Source organism: Coregonus clupeaformis, chromosome 18 (assembly GCF_020615455.1).
Source record: "Coregonus clupeaformis isolate EN_2021a chromosome 18, ASM2061545v1, whole genome shotgun sequence".
NCBI classification, from domain to species: Eukaryota; Metazoa; Chordata; class Actinopteri; order Salmoniformes; family Salmonidae; genus Coregonus; species Coregonus clupeaformis.
Genome location: NC_059209.1, coordinates 11,553,558 through 11,575,943, shown reverse-complemented (window position 1 = coordinate 11,575,943; position 22,386 = coordinate 11,553,558). Strand labels below are relative to the sequence as shown.

Here is a 22,386-nt window from a genome sequence, read left to right as displayed (position 1 = left end):
ATATATTGAAGCAACAGCTCAAGACATCAGTCAGGAAGTCAAAGCTTGGTCGCAAATGGGTCTTCCAAATGGACAATGACCCCAAGCATACTTCCAAAGTTGTGGCAATATGGCTTAAGGACAACAAAGTCAAGGTATTGGAGTGGCCATCACAAAGACCTGACCTCAATCATATAGAACATTTGGCAGAACTGAAAAAGCGTGTGTGAGCAAGGAGGCCTACAAACCTGATTCAGTTACACCAGCTCTGTCAGGAGGAATGGGCCAAAATTAAAACTTGTGGAAGGCTACCCGAAATACTAATTGCGTGTATGTACACTTCTGACCTATTATTCTGACATTCTAGTTTCTTAAAATAAAGTGGTGATCCTAACAGACCTAAAACAGGGAATTTTTTATAGGATTAAATGTCAGGAATTGTGAAAAACTGAGTTGAAATGTATTTGGCTAAGGTGTATGTAACCTTCCAACTTCAACTGTACATGTTCACTCATTAGATGGTTCTTCAATCAAACGTATACCCGCATATAAATACTCAGGCATTTGGATTGATATGGATTTGAAGTTTTAAAAACATATACAGTGGCTTGCGAAAGTATTCACCCCCCTTGGCATTTTTCCTATTTTGTTGCCTTACAACCTGGAATTAAAATGGATTTTGGGGGGGTTTGTATCATTTGATTTACACAACATGCCTACCACTTTGAAGATGCAAAATATTTTTTGGTGTGAAACAAACAAGAAATAAGAGAAAAATAAGAAAACTTGAGCTTGCATAACTATTCACCGCCCCAAAGTCAATACTTTGTAGAGCCACCTTTTGCAGCAATTACAGCTGCAAGTCTCTTGGGGTATGTCTCTATAAGCTTGGCACATCTAGCCACTGGGATTTTGGCCCATTCTTCAAGGCAAAACTGATCTAGCGCCTTCACGTTGGATGGGTTCCGCTTTTGTACAGCAATCTTTAAGTCTTATCACAGGTTCTCAGTTAGAGTGAGGTCTGGGCTTTGACTAGGCCATTCTTAGACATTTAAATGTTTCCCCTTAAACCACTCGAGTGTTGCTTTAGCAGTATTCTTCGATCTTGCTACCATGGAAAGGTAAATACCTGTAAATTTCTGGAAAAATCACCCTGATTAACTCTTTAGTATTATTCCAGTTTACCAATTTGCTTATGGTCTTGCCTACGCCTAGCGAACAGTTTTTTTAATTATATGAGAAATCAATATTCCATTTTATTTGGAACGGCAAGCCAGACAAAATTAAACGGGTCTATTTATATAATGAATATGAATTTGGAGGACAGAAATGATTAAATATTAAAGCATTACACCTATCACTAAAAGCTTCAGTCATACAAAAGTTATACTTAAATCCAAACTGGTTCTCTAGCAAATTTGTAAGATTGTCTCACCCAATGTTCAAGTATGGCCTTTTTCCCTTTATTCAGATTACAACCTCTCACTTTCAGTTATTTGAAAAGGAAATAATCTCCCAAATATCACTATTTCTAAAACAAGCCATAGAAAGTTGGTTGAAATTTCAATGTAATCCTCAAAAAACGACAGAACAAATAATGCAACCACTATTGTGGTTAAACTCAAATATACTAATTGATTAAAAAAACATTATTTTTTGAATAAATGTTAAAAAAGGTATAATCTTCGTAAATTATATCATAGGTAGGACTGGTGGAGTTATGTCGCACATGCAGCTAACAAAAACATATGGAAATGTCTGCTCTCCCCAATATTACAACCAAATAATTGCAGCATTACCGCAAAAATGGAAGAGGAAAGTGGAAGGGGGGAAAAGTAAGGAACTTGTCTGTCGGCCCTGCATTAAAGAACATAATTGGTTAAAGAAAATTGTGATAAATAAAAAAATATACCAGTTTCATTTAAGGACCAAAGGATTGACAGCCGTCCCATATATTGCAAAATAGTTGGGAAGAGATTTTTGACGTACCGATTCCATGGCAAAGTGTTTATGAACTGATACGCAAAACAACACCGTATTCAAAATTTTGAATTGTTCAATTTAAATGATTATACAAAATTCATGCTACCAATAGAATGTTATTTATATGGGGGATACAATCTTCCCATCTCTGCAGATTTTGCTGCGAAGAGACAGAATCATTAGATCATTTGTTTTGGTATTGTCCATTTGTAGCTTGTTTTTGGACACAGGTCCAGGAATGGCTAAAGGATTTCAATATTTACCTGGAGCTAACCCTGCAGATAGCACTAATGGATGATCTGAAAAGTCAGTCAATCGATCAATAATATAATAATACTTTTAGCAAAAATGTTTATTTTCAATTTACAATCTGTAGAAACAATGAGAATAGAAGGGTTCAGAACTTTTGTAAAACATCCCAGTACAGTTGAAAAATATATGGCAAATAGAAATTCAATATGGATGGTGTTTAGAAATAGATGGGAGGTGTTGAAGGATGGGACTAATAACAACTAACAACAACTAAATTCAACAAGATAACTAATGTAAAGCATACTGTGTCCATAGTAAGTATATAGGTTATAGGTTGAGAGCTTTTGTGAAAGAGCACAGTTCCGAAGATATGGCATATAGAAGCAAACCGGATGGACATCATGAAAAGTATCTGGAGAGGTTGAGGGTAGAGGAAGTTCAGGAGTAAAAACAAACAAAATATAATTATTGTAAAATTGACTGTGTCCATAAAATGTATATAGTATGTATAAGCTGGAAGTAGAGGCCTAAGCATTGTTGTTTACTAGTTTACTCCAATTAGGGAAGAGGTGGTGGGGTTGGAAAGTAATAAAGGGAAATATATAAATTTAAAGGATATGTATATATATGTATTTATATGTACGAATGTGTATGTATGTATATGTACAGTGGGGAAAAAAAGTATTTAGTCAGCCACCAATTGTGCAAGTTCTCCCACTTAAAAAGATGAGAGAGGCCTGTTATTTTCATCATAGGTACACGTCAACTATGACAGACAAAATGAGAAAAAAAAATCCAGAAAATCACATTGTAGGATTTTTAATGAATTTATTTGCAAATTATGGTGGAAAATAAGTATTTGGTCAATATCAAAAGTTTCTCAATACTTTGTTATATACCCTTTGTTGGCAATGACACAGGTCAAACGTTTTCTGTAAGTCTTCACAAGGTTTTCACACACTGTTGCTGGTATTTTGGCCCATTCCTCCATGCAGATCTCCTCTAGAGCAGTGATGTTTTGGGGCTGTCGCTGGGCAACACAGACTTTCAACTCCCTCCAAAGATTTTCTATGGGGTTGAGATCAGGAGACTGGCTAGGCCACTCCAGGACCTTGAAATGCTTCTTACGAAGCCACTCCTTCATTGCCCGGGCGGTGTGTTTGGGATCATTGTCATGCTGAAAGACCCAGCCACGTTTCATCTTCAATGCCCTTGCTGATGGAAGGAGGTTTTCACTCAAAATCTCACGATACATGGCCCCATTCATTCGTTCCTTTACACGGATCAGTCGTCCTGGTCCCTTTGCAGAAAAAACAGCCCCAAAGCATGATGTTTCCACCCCCATACTTCACAGTAGGTATGGTGTTCTTTGGATGCAACTCAGCATTCTTTGTCCTCCAAACACGACGAGTTGAGTTTTTACCAAAAAGGTCTATTTTGGTTTCATCTGACCATATGACATTCTCCCAATCCTCTTCTGGATCATCCAAATGCACTCTAGCAAACTTCAGACAGGCCTGGACATGTACTGGCTTAAGCAGGCGGACACGTCTTGCACTGCAGGATTTGAGTCCCTGGCGGCGTAGTGTGTTACTGATGGTAGGCTTTGTTACTTTGGTCCCAGCTCTCTGCAGGTCATTCACTAGGTCCCCCCGTGTGGTTCTGGGATTTTTGCTAACCGTTCTTGTGATCATTTTGACCCTACGGGGTGAGATCTTGCGTGGAGCCCCAGTTCGAGGGAGATTATCAGTGGTCTTGTATGTCTTCCATTTCCTAATAATTGCTCCCACAGTTGATTTCTTCAAACCAAGCTGCTTACCTATTGCAGATTCAGTCTTCCCAGCCTGGTGCAGGTCTACAATTTTGTTTCTGGTGTCCTTTGTCAGCTCTTTGGTCTTGGCCATAGTGGAGTTTGGAGTGTGACTGTTTGAGGTTGTGGACAGGTGTCTTTTATACTGATAACATGTTCAAACAGATGCCATTAATACAGGTAACGAGTGGAGGACAGAGGAGCCTCTTAAAGAAGAAGTTACTGGTCTGTGAGAGCCAGAAATCTTGCTTGTTTGTAGGTGACCAAATACTTATTTTCCACCATAATTTGCAAATAAATTCATTAAAAATCCTACAATGTGATTTTCTGGATTTTCTTTTCTCAATTTGTCTGTCATAGTTGACGTGTACCTATGATGAAAATGACAGGCCTCTCTCATCTTTTTAAGTGGGAGAACGTGCACAATTGGTGGCTGACTAAATACTTTTTTTCCCCACTGTATATATATATATATATATATATATATATATATGCGAGAAAAAAACATGGGGGATTGGAAGTGATGCAGACAATTACATTGATGGAAGTTACAATCTATCTGCAATATTAAAGCTGATCTACCCCCTAAAAAATCAAATAAATAACACAATAAAAAAATGTAAAAAAGTATGCGTAGGGTCATTGTCCAGCTGAAAGGTGAACCTCCGTCCCAGCCTCAAATCTCTGGAAGACTGAAACAGGTTTCCCTCAAGAATTTCCCTGTACTTAGCGCCATCCATCATTCCTTCAATTCTGACCAGTTTCCCAGCCCCTGACGATGAAAAAATCCCCACAGCATGATGCTGCCACCACCATGCTTCACTGTGGGGATGGTGTTCTCGGGGTGATGAGAGGTGTTGGGTTTGTGGCAGACATAGCTTTTTCCTTGATTGCCAAAAAGCTCAATTTTAGTCTCATCTGACCAGAGTACAATCTTCCATATGTTTGGGGAGTCTCCCACATGCCTTTTGGCGAACACCAAACGTGTTTGCTTATTTTTTTCTTAAAGCAATTGCTTTTTTCTGCCCACTCTTCCATAAAGCCCAGCTCTGTGGAGTGTACGGCTTAAAGTGGACAGATACTCCAATCTCCACTGTGGAGCTTTGCAGCTCCTTCAGGGTTATCTTTGGTCTCTTTGTTACCTCTCTGATTAATGCCCTCCCTGCCTTGCCTGGTTTTGGTGGGCAGCCCTCTCTTGGCAGGTTTGTTGTGGTGCCATATTCTTTCCATTTTTTAAAATAATGGATTTAAATGGGGCTCTGTGGGATCAACGTTTCTGATATTTTTTTAGAACCCAACCCTGATCTGTACTTCTCCACAACTTTGTCCCTGACCTGTTTGGAGAGCTCCTTTGTCTTCATTGTGCCGCTTCCTTGGTGGTGCCCCTTGCTTAGTGGTGTTCGCCAAAAGGCATGTGGGAGACTCCCCAAACATATGGAAGAAGGTACTCTGGTCAGATGAGACTAAAATTGAGCTTTTGGCCATCAAGGAAAATGCTATGTCTGGCGCAAACCCAACACCTCTCAGCACCCCGAGAACACCATGCCCACAATGAAGCATGGTGGTGGCAGTATCATGTTATGGGGATGTTTTTCATCAGCAGGGACTGGGAAATTGGTCAGAATTGAAGAAATGATGGATGGCACTAAATACAGGTAAATTATTGAGGGAAACCTGTTTCAGTCTTCCAGAGATTTGAGACTGGGACGGAGGTTCCACTTCCAGCAGGACAATGACCCTAAGCATACTGCTAAAGCAACACTCGAGTGGTTTAAGAGGAAACATTTAAATGTCATGGAATGGCCTAGTCAAAGCCCAGACCTCAATTCAATTGAGAATCTGTGGTATGACTTAAAGATTGCTGTACACCAGCAGAACCCATCCAACTTGAAGGAGCTGGAGCAGTTTGTGCCAAGCTTATAGAGACATAACCCAAGAGACCTGCAGCTGTAATTGCTGCAAAAGGTGGCTCTACAAAGTATTGACTCCCAGTGTGCAACACCTGTAGGAGCCACCAGAGTCCCTAGCTGCAGAAGAAGGCCACGTGCCTACTCTCCTGGCCACACCATCGTCGGCCCCTCAAACCCACCATTACAAACACCAGCTCCTCCAAGCCATCGTCGGCAGTTTTGTCATCAAGGCTTTTTAGGGAGAGCAAGTAGATCCTCTTAAGCTACTTGACAGGTTGGTTAGCCTGATCAAGTCTGTGAGCAGCAGGGTGCTGAATCCACTGGCAAATGTTGATGTACTCAAAGGGCCAATAGATGGATACATCAGTCCCAAACCGTACCTTGGTTACCTTTTTGAGTCAAAGGCAGCTGAGCTCCACCTTGCGCCTGAGGATGAAAACAATGTCCGAAAGCGGTGTGTAGCCTTCACCATCTCCCTCACTAATGAGTTTGAGGGTGAGTCTGCCAGACAACATCGAAGCATTGCAGTACATGTCAGTTTTCAATGTGGAGGAAACTCTAAAGCACAATAAGAGCCCTGGAGAAATAGAAAAAATAGCCAAGCTCCTTGGCTACTCCCCTGCAGAGATAGATAAGATTGTCCAGCAATGGCGTGCCATCCATCTTAGTAAATGGAATGAGACAAAAAACACACTGGGCTTCTGGAGTGAGATTTGGAAGTTCAGGGATGCAGCTGATATCAACCCGTTTCAAGAACTTGCCATGGCTGCTGTGTCTGTGTTGTCCTTGCCACACTCGAATGCTGAAGTCGAGAGAGTATTCAGCCAGATGAGTGTGGTAAAAAGCAAACTTAGAAATCGGATGTCCTTGCAGACCCTTAACTCCATCCTGTACATTCGATATGGACTGAAGCTGTCTGGTGCAGCTTTTTGGCACATCAGCTGCTTACTCATTTAAGTCAGCTCCCTCAGTTGCTGAACCTGCCATAGAGAGCCTTGACCAAAATGACGATGACCCACTCTTTCTGTGAGCCAGCACACCCTGTGTGTGTGTGGAGGGGGGGTCTGAAAAAAACAAACAATTAACCTGAATTAGTGCCAGACTAGTTACCATCATTTTCTCACATTGCCATTGACAGTAACTCCGCCAGAGTGTCTCTTTTGGGTCACTTTTGACGGTCCCAAGCCCGGATAAAGGAGGTGGGTTGGAATTGTGACCTTAAAAAAAAACACGAATCGACAGAAGAAAGCTCATTTGTAGTTCTAAATATATTTAGGGTGTTTTTTACTCACTTTTTGTCTCTCCCACGACATTATTTCTCTCTCCTACAGCGTCCATCACAATGACATGCACATGGCCAATTATGCAAATTAGGTGATGACGTCATTTAGTGACTTCTAGTGACTTTTAGGACAGCCAATAGCTACTTTCCTTACTGAGGAGTTGGCAACACTGCCCAAGGCTGGAGACTTTCTTCAGCAAACATGGCTGACAAAAATACTAGCGTGGAACCCCGTATTATCGGCATATTCAACAGCATTTAAGAAATATATTACCTTCAACAGTGTTATCTTGTGATCAAGCCATTAATATTTTGTGATTATTGGTGTCGTAAAAAATTTTTCTAACGGGTTAGCAATTAGCATGTTTGATAAGCGGTTTAGCAAAGAAATACGTCCCGTATTATCAGCATACGGTCCCCAGTTATTGGCCACCTTACTATTTTGTTCAATTACAAGACATATCCGTTTAATTGTGTTCAAAAAAGCGACACCTACCTCATATTCGAAGTGTTTACTAGACAGTTGACTAGTTGGCTAGCCTTCCGGTAAAAATGTATGACTTGCCTGTCAACTTTTCATTGCGTAGCCCAGTGTGCCCTCCTGTGGACTCTTAAATGGTTCTTCACCAACATATTCAGTGTTGTAACCAAATAATGTATCATCATTTGTTTTACAGATCTTATGTTTTGAATGAGTATGAATAATTTACATCAAATAAAACTTTAATTTCAGTAATGTGCATTGACATAAACAATGAAAACACTGTTGGAGTTTGTGTTGCAGAGATGCACTTGGAAAGTAAAGGAAGAAATACACAAGATGGGTTGAATAAATATATATATTATATTTTAAATATGTTTTTTTTGTACAAATAAATAATTTCATATGAACACAAACAAAACAAACAATTAAATCTCGACCTCCATCCCTATATTGTCACAAAAATCACAATACAAATCCAGCTCCACCGCTACCTCTGGATCCAACTGCACATACCTGCAGTGGAACCAGTGCTGGCAGAAGTCACAGCATACCCATGGCACCTCGGATCTACACTCCTGAGGGGAGCTTGTAGGCGGATCATGCTCCCCGCAGCGAGCACAGCAGGTGGTGTCTTCTTTTATATATAATAATAATACAATTGATTAACATGGTTTTGCAAAATGTAAAAGTTATTCAACAACAATAGTAATTGATACAACAGAGAGAGAAAAACTGATTATGCAGTACCTGAGAGTGGTGCCATGGGTGGCGTGACAGAGGTGTCCGGTGGAGCTTTTCTCTTCCTTTTCTGTGCTGCAGTTTGAGAAAAAGTATTGTTAGACAGAGCATGTTTCATGAAAACCCTTTTCAACTTTTTTACATCAATATCTCTGGAGGAAGCTGCAGAAGTTTTGGAGGAGGTGGAGATGACTTGAGGGCTGGTGCTATGGACTGTAGATATGTAAAGAGAGATTTCTTTTTTTTACATTGCTGTTTTATAAAACAGATAGTATGAATATGTATGCACTCACTAACTGTAAGTCGCTCTGGATAAGAGCGTCTGCTAAATGACTAAAATGTAAATGTAAATAACAAACAGTCATATTTTCATAATTTAACATGTGTTTACCTGTGGAGGTGGCTGTATTCAAATTGCAGGGGGCAGGGACACCAGACGAGGCTGCAATGGTGGTGTGACCAGGGGAGACGGAGGAGGCAGTTGGTCCAGAGGAGGCGTGTTGGTGGTGACAGACAGGGGGGGTGGTGTGCATCGTGGTGGTGGTGGACAAAACCGCAGACAATGGCTTGGAGGAGCTGGTGTTTGTAATGGTGGGGTTGAGGGGCCGACGATGGTGTGGCCGGGAGAGTAGGCACGTGGCCTTTTTCTGCAGCTGGGGACTCTGGCGGCTCCTACAGGTGTTGCACACTGGGAGGCACTGGCAGTGGTGATGCAGCTGTCAGGAGTGGTTCCAGCAGGGGGTCCAGCAGAGGCGATGGCGTCAATGGTCTCATTCATGGCAGCCCTCTCCTGTGCCCTCTGTGTACTGAGGGCTGCCCGACGCTCTTTCTCCTCTGCCTCGGCCCTCTGCTTCTCACCCCTCTCCTGCCACTGACACATGTATTCCTCCCCGGTGAGGCATGTGGCGACCACAGGGAGTCTTCTGTATCGGTCTAGCCGATACTTCAGGCCAGTAAGGATGTGCCCCAGGTCCTTCGCTATCAGCCCCCCCTCTATTAGGGGGTGCTCTTCTAGAGCTAGGGCTGGGACTGGAGCAGGGGCTGGGACTGGAGCAGGGGCTGGGACTGGAGCAGGGGCTGAGGGTCCTCCTGTGGTCACTGGGGAGGAGGTGCTGATGGACGGCACAGTGCTGCTGGTTCCAGGAAAGGCGGTGGTGGGACCCGGTAGGGACCGAGACGGCATTAAAACGGGACCCTTCAATGGCTGAAGGGTCAAAAGGGAAGAGGCCACACTTCTTAAACCATTCCACCACATAGCGCATGTCCTTGCAGCGCTGGTACAGGTAGCGGAATACTCTGGCAAATTCTGATTTGTTTACCATGTAGGAGTGGTCAAAATGGCTAAGGTCTCCAGCTACCTTGGAGAACAGCCTTTAAAGGGCTAAAGTATGCCACGTCCAGCGGCTGCAGGACATGAGTGCAGTGTGGTGGAAGACAAATAAGTATAACCCCTTCCCTTAGTGCCGCTGCGAGAACCTCCGGGTCCATATGGCTCTTGTGCCCATCGAATAGGAGAAGGAGTGGGCGCTCTTTCACTGCATGCTTAATGAAGTGCTGAAACCACTTCCTGAACAGGTCCCCATCAATGTAGCCACTGTTTGACCGTCCATACAAGGCTTGTGGGGGGGCCTCCCAGTGTGTAGTGGCCGCCGGGAAAACATTTGGGGTAGATGATAAATGGGGTGACATCCTCCCCAGCTGCGTTGAAGCAGGCCAGCACTGTGATGTGCTCCTTGGTCACCGGAGCCTGTTGGTACACGTGTTTTGCGCCCCGGGGAGCCAGCACTTTGTGCCTGCTCTGGTCGCTACGAAACCCAGACTCATCGCAGATAGATTTGTCTGGGTTTCTCCCTCAACCCACTCTCCTCCATGTGCTTTTCATAAGAAGTGAAGAAGGTGTCAATCGTCGGACGTATGGCACACTCAGCTCTCCCCCTGTCCAGGGTGTCCGGCCTCCTCATGCTCAGGTTCTTGTGCTTCCTCCTGAACATTTCCCACCACCTCTTCCCCAGTGGTGGGATTGTTTCCCCTGGGTGCCGAAACCTACAATAGAATAGAATATATAATTGTCCATCCAGGATGAAAATGTTTGTTTTGGCATCACCATACACATCCACATTTACATCACACACATTGAGAACAGTCAGTCCAGCAATCTACATACATAAATACATAGAACACCAAATACCTGCGTATTTTGTCGGCGTATTTTATCAGCCTATACAATATGCAGCGTGTCCCACAAAATGTGTACATATATAACTTTTTTGAAAACTCTCAAAACCTAACTTAACTTACATAAATTGCACTGGAAATTGGTGGTCAGCTAGCTAGAAGGGTGTCTTTAGTCGCCAAACTTACCGTTATTTTCCTGTCCATTTAAATGTTGAGCTCGAGGTGAATTAGTCATCCAACCGCTAGAGAGTGTCCAAAGTTAGGGGGTGTCCGATGTTTGGGGAAAATTAGCTAGAATGGAAGCAAATGTATGTAATTATAATGTCATAACGAATCATGCAAAAAATGTACAGTATGTTAGTTACTGTAGAGACAAACGTTTATGCCTATTTTTTTGACATAAAGTTAATTTGCGAAAATCGCTATTTAGCAAGATAGCTGACTAGCTAACATTAGCCAGCTAGCTGGCTAGCTTTCATTAGCGTTGTGACATAAGTATGACACTGTAATTCTGGTTGTTTAATGTTTTAGGGACTCCTGAAACATCCAGCAAACCAGGCTGTTGTCTTGTGAAACAGTGGATGTAAAGAATCTAACTAGCTAAAGCATTTACTGTGAATTGAATGTACAGTTTTGTAAGCTTGCCTTGCTGATATTTGCCATCAAATGCAGTTGAAGTAACGTAGCTAACTAACTATTTTCTTGCTTATTGTGCTTATTGTGCAGTGGAGGATAATCAGCCTTGAGCTAGCCTCGAGTCAGGCCCATCTCCCGGCTATCTACCTCTCTGTCAACCGGACTGGTCTGCCGACGTAATCGTCTGTGGTTTCAACAGACTTCCCGTTGCGACAACCACGAAGATCCATCTGCTAGCCCCGGCCCGCTAGCACACGCAAACAACAGCCGTGCTTCCTGCTAGCCTGTGCTGTAGCACCAATTCACATATTGCTGTTCACTGGACCTTATGATCACTCAGCTGCACAGCTGATGCCTGCTGGACTGTTCCTTTACACGGTACCCTGTCCTGTTTATCTGTTTAGCCTCAGCCCAAACGTTCATCGCCATTACCAATTGTTGTCTTAGCTCTCTCAAATAACACCTGTGATTGCTTTATGCCTCTCTCCCATGTCAAAATGCCTTGCCTATTGCTGTTCCAGTTAGTTCTTATTATACAATTTCACTGTAAAGCCCCAAGTCCCTCTCAAACTGCCTCAAATAGCTCCTTTGTTCCACCCCCCATACACACGGAGACCGGTTCAATCGGTGCCTCCAGTGATGCTATCTCTTTCATTGTTACCCAACGCTTAGGTTTACCTCCACTGTGCTCATATCCGTCCATATCCTTGTCTGTACATAATGCCCTGAATCTATTCTACAACACCCGGAAATCTGCCCCCTTTACTCTCTGTCCCCAACGCACTAGAAGACCAGTTCTTAAAGCCTTTAGCCGTATCCTTATTCTATTCCTCCTCTGTTCCTCTGGTGATGTAGAGGTTAACTCAGGCCCTGCAGCCCCCAGTATCACTCCTACTCCCCAGGAGCTATCATTTGTTGACTTCTGTAACCGTAAAAGCATTGTTTTTTTGCATATTAACATCAGAAGCCTCCTCCCTAAGATTGAGTTATTCACTGCGTTAGCACACTCCGCCAACCCTGATGTTCTAGCAGTGTCTAAATGCTGGCTTAGGAAGGCCACCAAAAATTCAGAAATGTCCATCCCCAACTACAACTGCCAAAGGGGGTGGAGTTGCTATCTACTGTAGAGATAGCCTGCAGAGCTCTATCATACTATCCAGGTCTGTGCCCAAACAGTTTGAGCTCCTACTTCTAAAAATCGACCTTTCCAGAAATAAGTCTCTCACTGTTGCCGCTTGCTACAGAACCCCCTCAGCCCCCAGCTGTGCCCTGGACACCATATGTGAATTCATTGCCCCCCATCTATCCTCAGAGTTCATACTGCTTGGTGACCTAAACTGGGATATGCTTAACACCCCGGCCATCCTACAATCCAAACTAGATGCCCTCAATCTCACACAAATTATCAAGGAACCTACCAGGTACAACCCTAAATCCGTAAACATGGGCACCCTTATAGATATCATCCTAACTAACTTACCCTCTAAATACACCTCCCCTGTCTTCAACCAGGATCTCAGCGATCACTGCCTTATTGCCTGCGTCCATAACGGGTCCGCGGTCAAACGACCACCCTTCATCACTGTCAAACGCTCCCTAAAACACTTTAGCGAGCAGGCCTTCCTAATTCACCTGGCCCAGGTATCCTGGATGGATATCGATCTCATTCCGTCAATAGAGGATGCCTGGTTGTTCTTTAAAAGTGCTTTCCTCTCAATCTGGACCCCTACAAATCATCTGGGCTAGACAATCTGGACCTTTTCTTTCTAAAATTAGCCGCCGAAATTGTCGCAACCCCTATTACTAGCCTGTTCAACCTCTCTTTCGTATCGTCTGTGATCCCAAAAGATTGGAAAGCTGCCGCGGTCATCCCCCTCTTCAAAGGGGGTGACACTCTAGATCCAAACTGTTACAGACCTATATCCATCCTGCCCTGCCTTTTGAAAGTTTTTGAAAGCCAAGTTAACAAACAGATCACCGACCATTTCGAATCACACCGTACCTTCTCCGCTATGCAATCCGGTTTCCGAGCTGGTCATGGGTGCACCTCAGCCACGCTCAAGGTCTTAAATGATATTATAATCGCGATCGATAAATGACAGTACTGTGCACCTTCTTCATCGACCTGGCCAAGGCTTTCGACTCTGTCAACCACCGCATTCTTATTGGCAGACTAAATAGCCTTGGTTTCTCAAATGACTACCTCGCCTGGTTCACCAACTACTTCTCAGATAGAGTTCAATGTGTCAAATCGGAGGGCCTGTTGTCTGGACCTATGGAAGTCTCTATGGGGGTGCCACAGGGTTCAATTATTGGGCCGACTCTTTTCTCTGTGTATATCAATGATGTCACTCTTGCTGCCGGTGATTCTCAGATCCACCTCTATGCAGACGACACCATGTTGTATACATCTGACCCTTCATTGAACACTGTGTTAACAAACCTCCAAACAAGCTTCAATGCCATACAACACTCCTTCCGTAGCCTCCAACTGCTCTTAAACACAAGTAAAACTAAATGCATGCTCTTCAATCGAACGCTGCTGGCACCCGCCCACCTGACTAGAATCACTACTCTCAACTGACCTAGAGTATGTGGACAACTACAAATACCTAGGTGTCTGGTTAGACTGTAAACTCTCCTTCCAGACTCACATTATGCATCTCCAATCCAAAGTTAAATCTAGAATCGGCTTCCTATTTCACAACAAAGCCTCCTTCACTCATGCTGCCAAACATGCCCTCGTAAATCTGACTATCCTACCGATCCTTGACTTCGGCGATGTCATTTACAAAATAGCCTCCAACACTCTACTCAGCAAATTGGATGTAGTCTATCACAGTGCCATCCGTTTTGTCACCAAAGCCCCATATACTACCCACCACTGTGACCTCTACGCTCTTGTTGGCTGGTCCTCACTACATATTCGTCACCAAACCCACTGGCTCCAGGCCATCTATAAATCACTGCTAGGAAAATCCCCTCCTTATCTTAGCTCATTGGTCACCATAGCAACACCCACCCGTTGTATGCGCTCCAGCAGGTATATCTCACTGGTCATCCCCAAAGCCAACACCTCCTTTGGCCGCCATTCCTTCCAGTTCTCTGCTGCCAATGACTGGAACGAACTGCAAAAATCTCTGAAGCTGGAGACTCTTATCTCTCTCACTAACTTTAAGCATCAGTTGTCAGAGCACCTTACCGATCACTGCAACTGTACACAGCCCATCTGAAATTAGCCCAACCAACTACCTCATTCCCATATTGTTATTTATTTTGCTCATTTGCACCCCAGTATCTCTATTTGCACATCATCTCTTGCACATCTATCATTCCAGTGTTAATACTAATTGTAATTATTTTGCACTATGGCCTATTTATTGCCTTACCTCTATAACTTGCTACATTTGCACACACTGTATATATATTTACTGTTGTATTTTTGACTTTATGTTTTGTTTTACCCCATATGTAACTCTGTGTTGTTGTTTTTATCGCACTGCTTTGCTTTATCTTGGCCAGGTCGCAGTTGTAAATGAGAACTTGTTCTCAACTGGCTTATCTGGTTAAATAAAGGTGAGAAAAAATATATATATACCTGTATGCCTATGGATGTGTAGCTAGCTATGAAGCCGATCTGTGTATGGACCCTAAAACGTTAGGTATAAATATTAGTTCAGAACCTAGCTATGAACCTCAGCTATCATAGCCGGTTGTATCAACTTCAAAACAGTCTGAATGACATTAATGAAGCCTATGGATTGAGTAGAATATAATATAACTTTGTGCCAAGGATGCACGTCGTATATACATGTAGTTATTACCATGCATGAGATCCCCACATTGTAGCCTGTACATTGACTATATTCACTGATCATGTACTCTACCTTGGCAAATAAAGGTGCAGTTCAGGTATGAATGTCTGTGAGATTATTTTTCAGTCATATCCAATACCAGGAGTATCAAACTCCAGTCTTTGAATGATGCTCTGTCTGCATGTATGTATTACAACTATACACTTCAACAGTGATTACCAATCCTGGTCCTGGGACATCAATGGTTACACATTGTAACTATGCAATAGACTAGAAACATGATTTATCTAGTTAAAGGCTGATTTGTAATTCAGATGCTGGATGTGTAGCCTAACCTCAAACCACAGTGCAATTGTAATGTCTCCAAAATTGTCAGAGGGCGCAGTTCCTGATCGAGACACACGAGGACCCTAAACGGCTTTGAAGGATTGGTAAAGCTGTTTTAACCCGAAATTATACAGAATGTACTGTCGGATGGTAGGCTGTTTGAGGAGCGCTCCGCGGCATCTATCTCCGCCATTTCTCACTGAGTTGAAGCATAGGTTGGGCTTCATTCTAAAGCCAACCTCTCCGCTAAAACACTGTCCAATTTGGAGTAGGGTTTTATCATGCTGGAAGGACGCTTTTTTCTAGCGTCTTTGACGCGCTGAGTTTATTATTTGTTTTGTTTCTGCAAGATGGAGCCGCAAATGATGTCCTGCTTCGTTTTCTTGGCTCTTGCGTTTTCAGAAAACGTCGGATGTTCTAGAGGAAGGGTTGGACCTAAAGTGACCGAAAAGGTTTGTAGAGCATCGTGCTATCGTGTTATTTTATGCGACGTCGGAGCATACACAAACACAGGCTTGCATCACTGGGGAATTTGATGGAAGCCTTCAAAGAACAGCTGCGGTGTTGAATACATAGCACGAGAGCCTAGGTGTTCATAACCGGTGAAGCGCAATAACAGCACATTGCATTTATCCCATTCTAACGTTAAATGTCTTGGTAGCTTACATGTATCGACATAGTAGCCTAGGCATACAATTTCAGGAGCCAGGATTAGTTAACCGGAGATTAAACTCAACATAGCCTATTTTTATGTATTTATTTTTTATACAAGTAGGCTGGCTACTGCCAAATGGCCAAGGCATGGAATGGAAGGAGTCGGACTATAATAGCCTAGGTAAGGGGTATTCAAAGACAATTTTAGAAGGTCCAGTCACACACATTTCCTAAGTGGGAAAGTTCCTGATAGAATAGATATTGTCATTTATCGGTGCTCTAGTACAGCATAGTAACACATTTACCATTGCCCATATTATGATTTGGGATACATGGTTTTATATCAAATGTTTTCAGGACTACTATTAAATGCATTAAATTAGATACATTTTAATGAATTACAAACAACTTCTTTATTTTGACTGTGAAAATGTGCATTGTACAGGCTGCACTGTAGTAGTAAGTAGGCTATTACTATTTGTCATGCTGCTTCAAAGATTTAAGAAATTAGTACAACAAAAAGGATTTAAAAAATGAATGGTTTCTCTTTTTATAAAAATATAATAAAGTGCACATTTGTGACAACATTGCTGAAGAACAAAAGTGGTTGCATAGTAATCTGTATTCAAAAAAGTCACTGAGCCAATGTACATGGGCCTTGCATTTCTCTTAATTGAATAAATAATAATAATAAACTAAAGTGCACATTTTATGGAAAACAACAGAGAGTCCAATAGAAAAGAAAATCTGAGTGCACAGACTGTGTTCCATGCATGCACAAGTCACTCTGGGCCTTGCATCAATGACTAATGAGAGAAATTACACTTTTTTTCTCCTGCCAATACTTTGAACTTTGGCAAAACAAAAATGGTGTGAGTGCAATTCTAAGACACTGGTGCAGGTGTTCATTGGTGAGCCTGGTGCGGTATTTGGTTTTAATAATGTTAATTGTGGAGAAGGCTGACTCAGGATGTGTAGTTCCATTTTGTTTAGAACAGGGAAACCAGCTGCGGGCACCATCTTTCCCCAGAAACTGACAGGGTCACAATCACCAACCTGCTCTTTCAAAGCCACATTTTCTTGCAGTTCAATCAACTCCATTTGTAGTGATGCAACATTTACCCATCTGAAGGTCTGTTTCGCTTCCTCTGAAGGGGTTCTGTATGAACAGCAGCAGTTGTCTTCCAAGAGCAAAGTCATCAAAGCGAGCCTTGAAGTTATCCATCAGCTTCTGTATGAAATCACCATGTTGGGGCACATCTTTCTCTCCCTGGGTTTCCCCCAAAAGATTGGGGAAGTAGACAAGTTCTCCCTGGAGATCAGTCTTGAAAATCTCACATTTCCTCTGGAAAGCCCGGACTGCTGTTATCAAATCACACACTGTGTTGTTCTGTCCCTGCAGCTTAACATTGACCTCATTAAGATGTGATGTAATGTCTGCCAAAAATGCAGCTGTTTGCATTTTCTCCACATCTTCCAAAAACTCTGTAAACTGAGTTGCCTTTTCACGGTCTTGCTCTGATAGGAAAGATTTAATCTCCTCCCGAATGGCCCAAAATTGTTCCAAAACTCTGCCTTTGCTGAGCCATCTGACATTGTTGTGCAGTAGTAAGTCATCATAGCTGGCATTAACCTATGTCAGAAAGCCTCTTAGCAGATGATGCTGTAGGGATGATGCTCTCAAAAAGTTTATCAGTTTCATCATTGTTGTCATGACCTCAGCATACACTTCTCCCAGACTGGCACACAGGACAGATGGTGGATGATGCAGTGGTAAGATATCAGGTCAGGGTGGTCCTCTTTCAAACGTGCAACCAGTCCCCTCCCTCTTCCTATCATGGCTGGAGCTCCATCTGTGGTGATGGAAACCACTGATTTCAGATCTATCCCCCTTTTTGTCAGCATCCCTTTGAATGTCCTCTCCTCGTGTGTGTGCTTCAAGAGTTGTTAAACCCAACCGATCCTCACAGAATTCCTTTTTTGTTTTTTCATAAAATCTCACAAATACCAGAAGCTGGGCATAATCGGTGGTATCTGTTGATTCATCCACAGCTTAAGAAATGTATGGTGCATTCTGAATGGCCTCATCAAGTTGTGAAATCACGTCTTCAGTTATTTTCATTGCTGTGGAATCTGACAGTGGGATCTGTTTGATCTTTTCCTTCAGCTCATCTTTTTGTTTACCATCAAGCAAGGTCTCAGCCACCACTCATGCATTCTTTAACCATCTCTGCGTCAGTAAATGTTTTCCCAAAACCCAAGCTATTCTCAATGAGCACTCCATTGCACGTTCTTGGGCTGTCAGGGAATGCACAATAACTTCTGTGTTTTGGGGATACGTTTGCTCGAAATGACTGTGTTTTGTGTCATAGTGGCCCTTCACATTGGCACATTTCACGAGCGCTACGGACTCTGAGCACATCAGGCACATTGGTTTTGAACTTGTTGCGGGGAGAATGAATGCGTACTTGTCTGTCCACTCATCTTTGAAAATGCGATTTTCGCTATCAACTTGTATTTTCTTTGAACAAGCCATCCTCACATTCACAATGTCTATAGATGGACGTATTTCCGTGTGTGTCTGCATGCTGCTTGCTCCAAGTCCCAACACCTTCTTTCACTGTCAAAGATATTTGCATATATTTATGCGATTGGATGAGACTCATTTGCATAAATGCACGCGATTGGATAGGACGTGGCCCCAGGCTGTTGTTTCATCACCACTGCTAGTGTCACGATCGATACATGATGAAGCGGACCAAGGCGCAGCGTGATAGGCGTACATACTTTAATAAGTGTACACAACACGAACAAAAACAACAAAACGATACGTGAAGTCCTAGGTTAATAACACAAACCTTAACGGAACAAGATCCCACAATAAACTGGTGAAAACAGGCTGCCTAAGTATTGTCCCCAATCAGAGACAACGAGCTACAGCTGTCTCTGATTGGGAACCACCCTGGCCAACATAGAAATAAACGATCTAGAACAAAACCCATAGAAAACTAAACATAACAAGTCCACACCCTGGCTCAACATTTAAGAGTCCCCAGAGCCAGGGCGTGACAGCTATAGACAGAGAGAGGCTGCGCTGCACTTGGGAAACGGCGCCCGGTCGATCATGTTTGAAAGCTGGGCCGCCATTTGAGTATGACTGGCCTAGATATTCCATATAATATGCTACACTCATTCCCCATTGCACCATTTAGGGAAATATCCTTTATAAACGCAGCTTGTAGGCCTATGTTTATGGGATATCTCAGCCATTCAAATGTTTATAATAAGTAATTACAATCCATAAGTGTATAAATAAAAAGTGGGCCTATTTAGGCAAACTTCAAAGTTTCTGATTTTTCTACTCTCATATGCCACCAGTGCCCACCACCATTACGCTAAAGTGACTTCAAGCCTGTGCAACTAGATTAGACATTTTCTTCAGCTCACCAAGATATCATAGGACTCAAATATGATCACTTCTGTTATACATTTCTCAACAAACTCTGCTCTATCAACTCTACTGTATAATTATACTGTAACTCTACAGTATATGAATCCATAATTGAAGCTCGTATGTTTTGTGTTTGTCTCCCTATCCCAGGTGTTCTTTGACATCACTGTGGCAGGTCATGAAGTTGGCCGGATCGTGATTGGCCTGTTTGGAGATGTTGTTCCCCTGACTGTGAATAACTTTGTGGCTCTTGCCACAGGGGAGGTAAGCCTACTGTACGCTGTCTGTGTGAAACCTGTTATTGTTGTGTGAGTAAACAACACAGAGGAAAGCATCTGAATACCAATATCCATCCATAGATCATAGGTCTTCTTAAGAGTTGACATGATGTTGCTTTGGCAGAGTAGACTGAACATGCAGTCTTCATCCCAAATGGCACCCTATTCCCTAAATTGTGTACTTTTGACCAGGGCCCATAGGGCTCTTGTCAAAGTAGTGCACTATGTTGGGAATATGGTGCGATTTACAGTATCCTAGTCTAACACACGGTTGCTAGCTAATAGATCACCAGCGTATTTCTTGCAGATTTGCAAATAAATAAACGATACAATCATTAGAATTTCCAAAATCAGTGGGCCCATCCCAGAGGGCACCCTATTCCTTATAGAGTGCACTACTTTTGACCTGGGCCCATAGTCTCCAGTTCCAGTGTCTCCATTGACATTGCTAGTGATTACTTTAGGGCACTTCCACGGAAACCGAATTACACTTTGACTCAGATTTTTCACTTTAAAATGTATGCCATTGATTTCCAAGTTTAACAAACCATATAATTTCCAAAATCATTGTTTTTGCAGAAAGGATATGGCTACAAAGGAAGTGCGTTTCACCGGGTGATCAAGGACTTCATGATCCAAGGGGGTGACTTCACAGCTGGAGATGGAAATGGAGGTAAGAAAGATTGAAGTATGATCATGTAGAGTTTGACCTGTCTTAGACATTTGATCTCATGTTGAATGTTGGGAATAGTAACAACAATAATAATTCATTTAATTTGTAAAGCGCTTTTCTTATAGTGCATCAACAAAGCAGAAAAGGTGGTTATGTACACTCCCCTAAAGTTCTCAGTGGGCCCATCCCAGAGGGCACCCTATTCCCCGTAGAGTGCACTACTTTTGACCTGGGCCCATAGTCTCCAGTCCCAGTGTCTCCATCTGTCACCACACAGTCCCTAAATGCTGTTTCCTTATTTGCTGGCACAGGTAGAAGCATTTACGGCAACCAATTTGCTGATGAGAACTTCAAGCTGAAGCACCTGGGAGCTGGTTGGGTCAGCATGGCCAACGCGGGCCCAGACACCAACGGCTCCCAGTTCTTCATCACTGCGTCCAGGGCTCCTTGGCTGGACGGGAAGCACGTGGTGTTTGGGAAGATCCTGGAGGGCATGGTAAGTGGAGGCACACTACTGGAGGCACACAATTAGTTGTTAGAGTTTGAATTGTTTTTGTGGCCACAGACATTGGAAAAGCATCTGTCACTCACACATACACACACAAACACAGGTTATACACAGTGGTCCAATTCATCACTAATACATATTCAAATCTTTTCAGTCTGTGGTTCACACCATCGAGCTCCAAGACACAAATGACCGGAACCTGCCCTATACAGAGTGTGTCATTGTCAACAGTGGGAAGATTGAAGTCAAAGAGCCATTTATTGTGGATGTGGAGGGTTGGTAGGGTTATCACTACATGTGTTACTGTATTCAGATAAATATTATGCAGAGTTTGTTTATGTTTACTTATTACTAGAGCATATCCGTGGCTCTCTAATGGGTATACTAACTATTAACAAAATGAATACAATGAATTCAATCATGATGAGAAGATGTCATTTACAATGAATATGTTAAAACCGTTGTATGTAGTTTATAGTTTGTTAACCTACACTCATTAACTGCCAACATGATCAGTATGTCATTTGCACTATCCACTCAGCACTTTGTCACGCTAAGCTGAAACAACTTTTCGTTTTTACAATGTTGAAACGACTACACAAAGTATGCAATACTTCACTTATTTTGACATATGTTATGCATCAAATGTCATCACAGCAGCTGTATGATGTTAAATGTGTCTGAATATGTTAGTGAGGTTCCCTTTGTGAATATGTTGCGTTGTTATGGTTAGTATGTTTTTCTATTATCTATGAGAAATGCAATTGTGGGGATTCATCTGGAAGATGTAGTAGCAAGCTGCAAAGTTATTAATATTTCAAAAACAATTGCACAGCAAAATTATATCAATGCATTCCTCTTAATGTGCTTAGGTAAGAAATATACCTCTATTGATATCAGTACTAAAAAAAAATTGACATTGTTGGTGATTACTTTAGGGCACTTCCACTGAAACCGAATTACGCTTTGACTCAGATTGTTCACTTTAAAATGTATGCCAAACAACAAACATTGATTTCCAAGTTTAACAAACCATATAACTCTATGCACAAGGACTACTTTGAACAATGTACACTTACATTTACTAAAACTGTTGTGCAGATGCAAAGTTTGGTAACAAAATTACAGTAACATCTCCCTCAGTTTTTTATGCGACCACATTTTCCAATAATTAAGATTCAAAGATGTCTGCAGAAAGAATTGGGTGTCAGCTATGACATGACACGTTGAGTTTGAAATAATTTATTTTGGTTATTAAACTACAGTAGGAAGTGGATTTACATCTGGTAATGGAATTATGGTAACGGAATTACATCATGGATCCCTGGTCTGTATTATACAGAAATGCATAATTATGGATATGAATATCATTCTCTTCATGGTGATATATCCTGAATAGGTACACAAAGGTAGAAATATGCAAAATCCTTG

At 42.3% G+C, this 22,386-nt stretch overlaps 1 protein-coding gene across 1 annotated transcript; it reads left to right on the top strand.

Moving 5' to 3' along the window:
• Positions 1-15,534: 15,534 nt before the first annotated feature.
• LOC121587487 (peptidyl-prolyl cis-trans isomerase C) lies at positions 15,535-22,125 on the top strand. The gene is made up of 5 exons (XM_041904461.1): positions 15,535-15,843; positions 19,647-19,760; positions 20,354-20,447; positions 20,759-20,943; positions 21,110-22,125. Exons 1-5 carry the CDS (start codon positions 15,742-15,744, stop codon positions 21,236-21,238), a joined length of 624 nt encoding a protein of 207 aa, XP_041760395.1. The 5' UTR covers positions 15,535-15,741; the 3' UTR covers positions 21,239-22,125.
• Positions 22,126-22,386: the final 261 nt, after the last annotated feature.

Coding starts and splice junctions, on each gene's coding strand:
- LOC121587487 (XM_041904461.1), top strand. CDS start 15,742: ATGGAGCCGCAAATGATGTCCTGCTTCGTTTTCTTGGCTCTTGCGTTT. Junction 19,761..20,353: donor TGGCTCTTGCCACAGGGGAG/GTAAGCCTACTG, acceptor TTGTTTTTGCAG/AAAGGATATGGCTACAAAGG. Junction 20,944..21,109: donor GGAAGATCCTGGAGGGCATG/GTAAGTGGAGGC, acceptor AAATCTTTTCAG/TCTGTGGTTCACACCATCGA.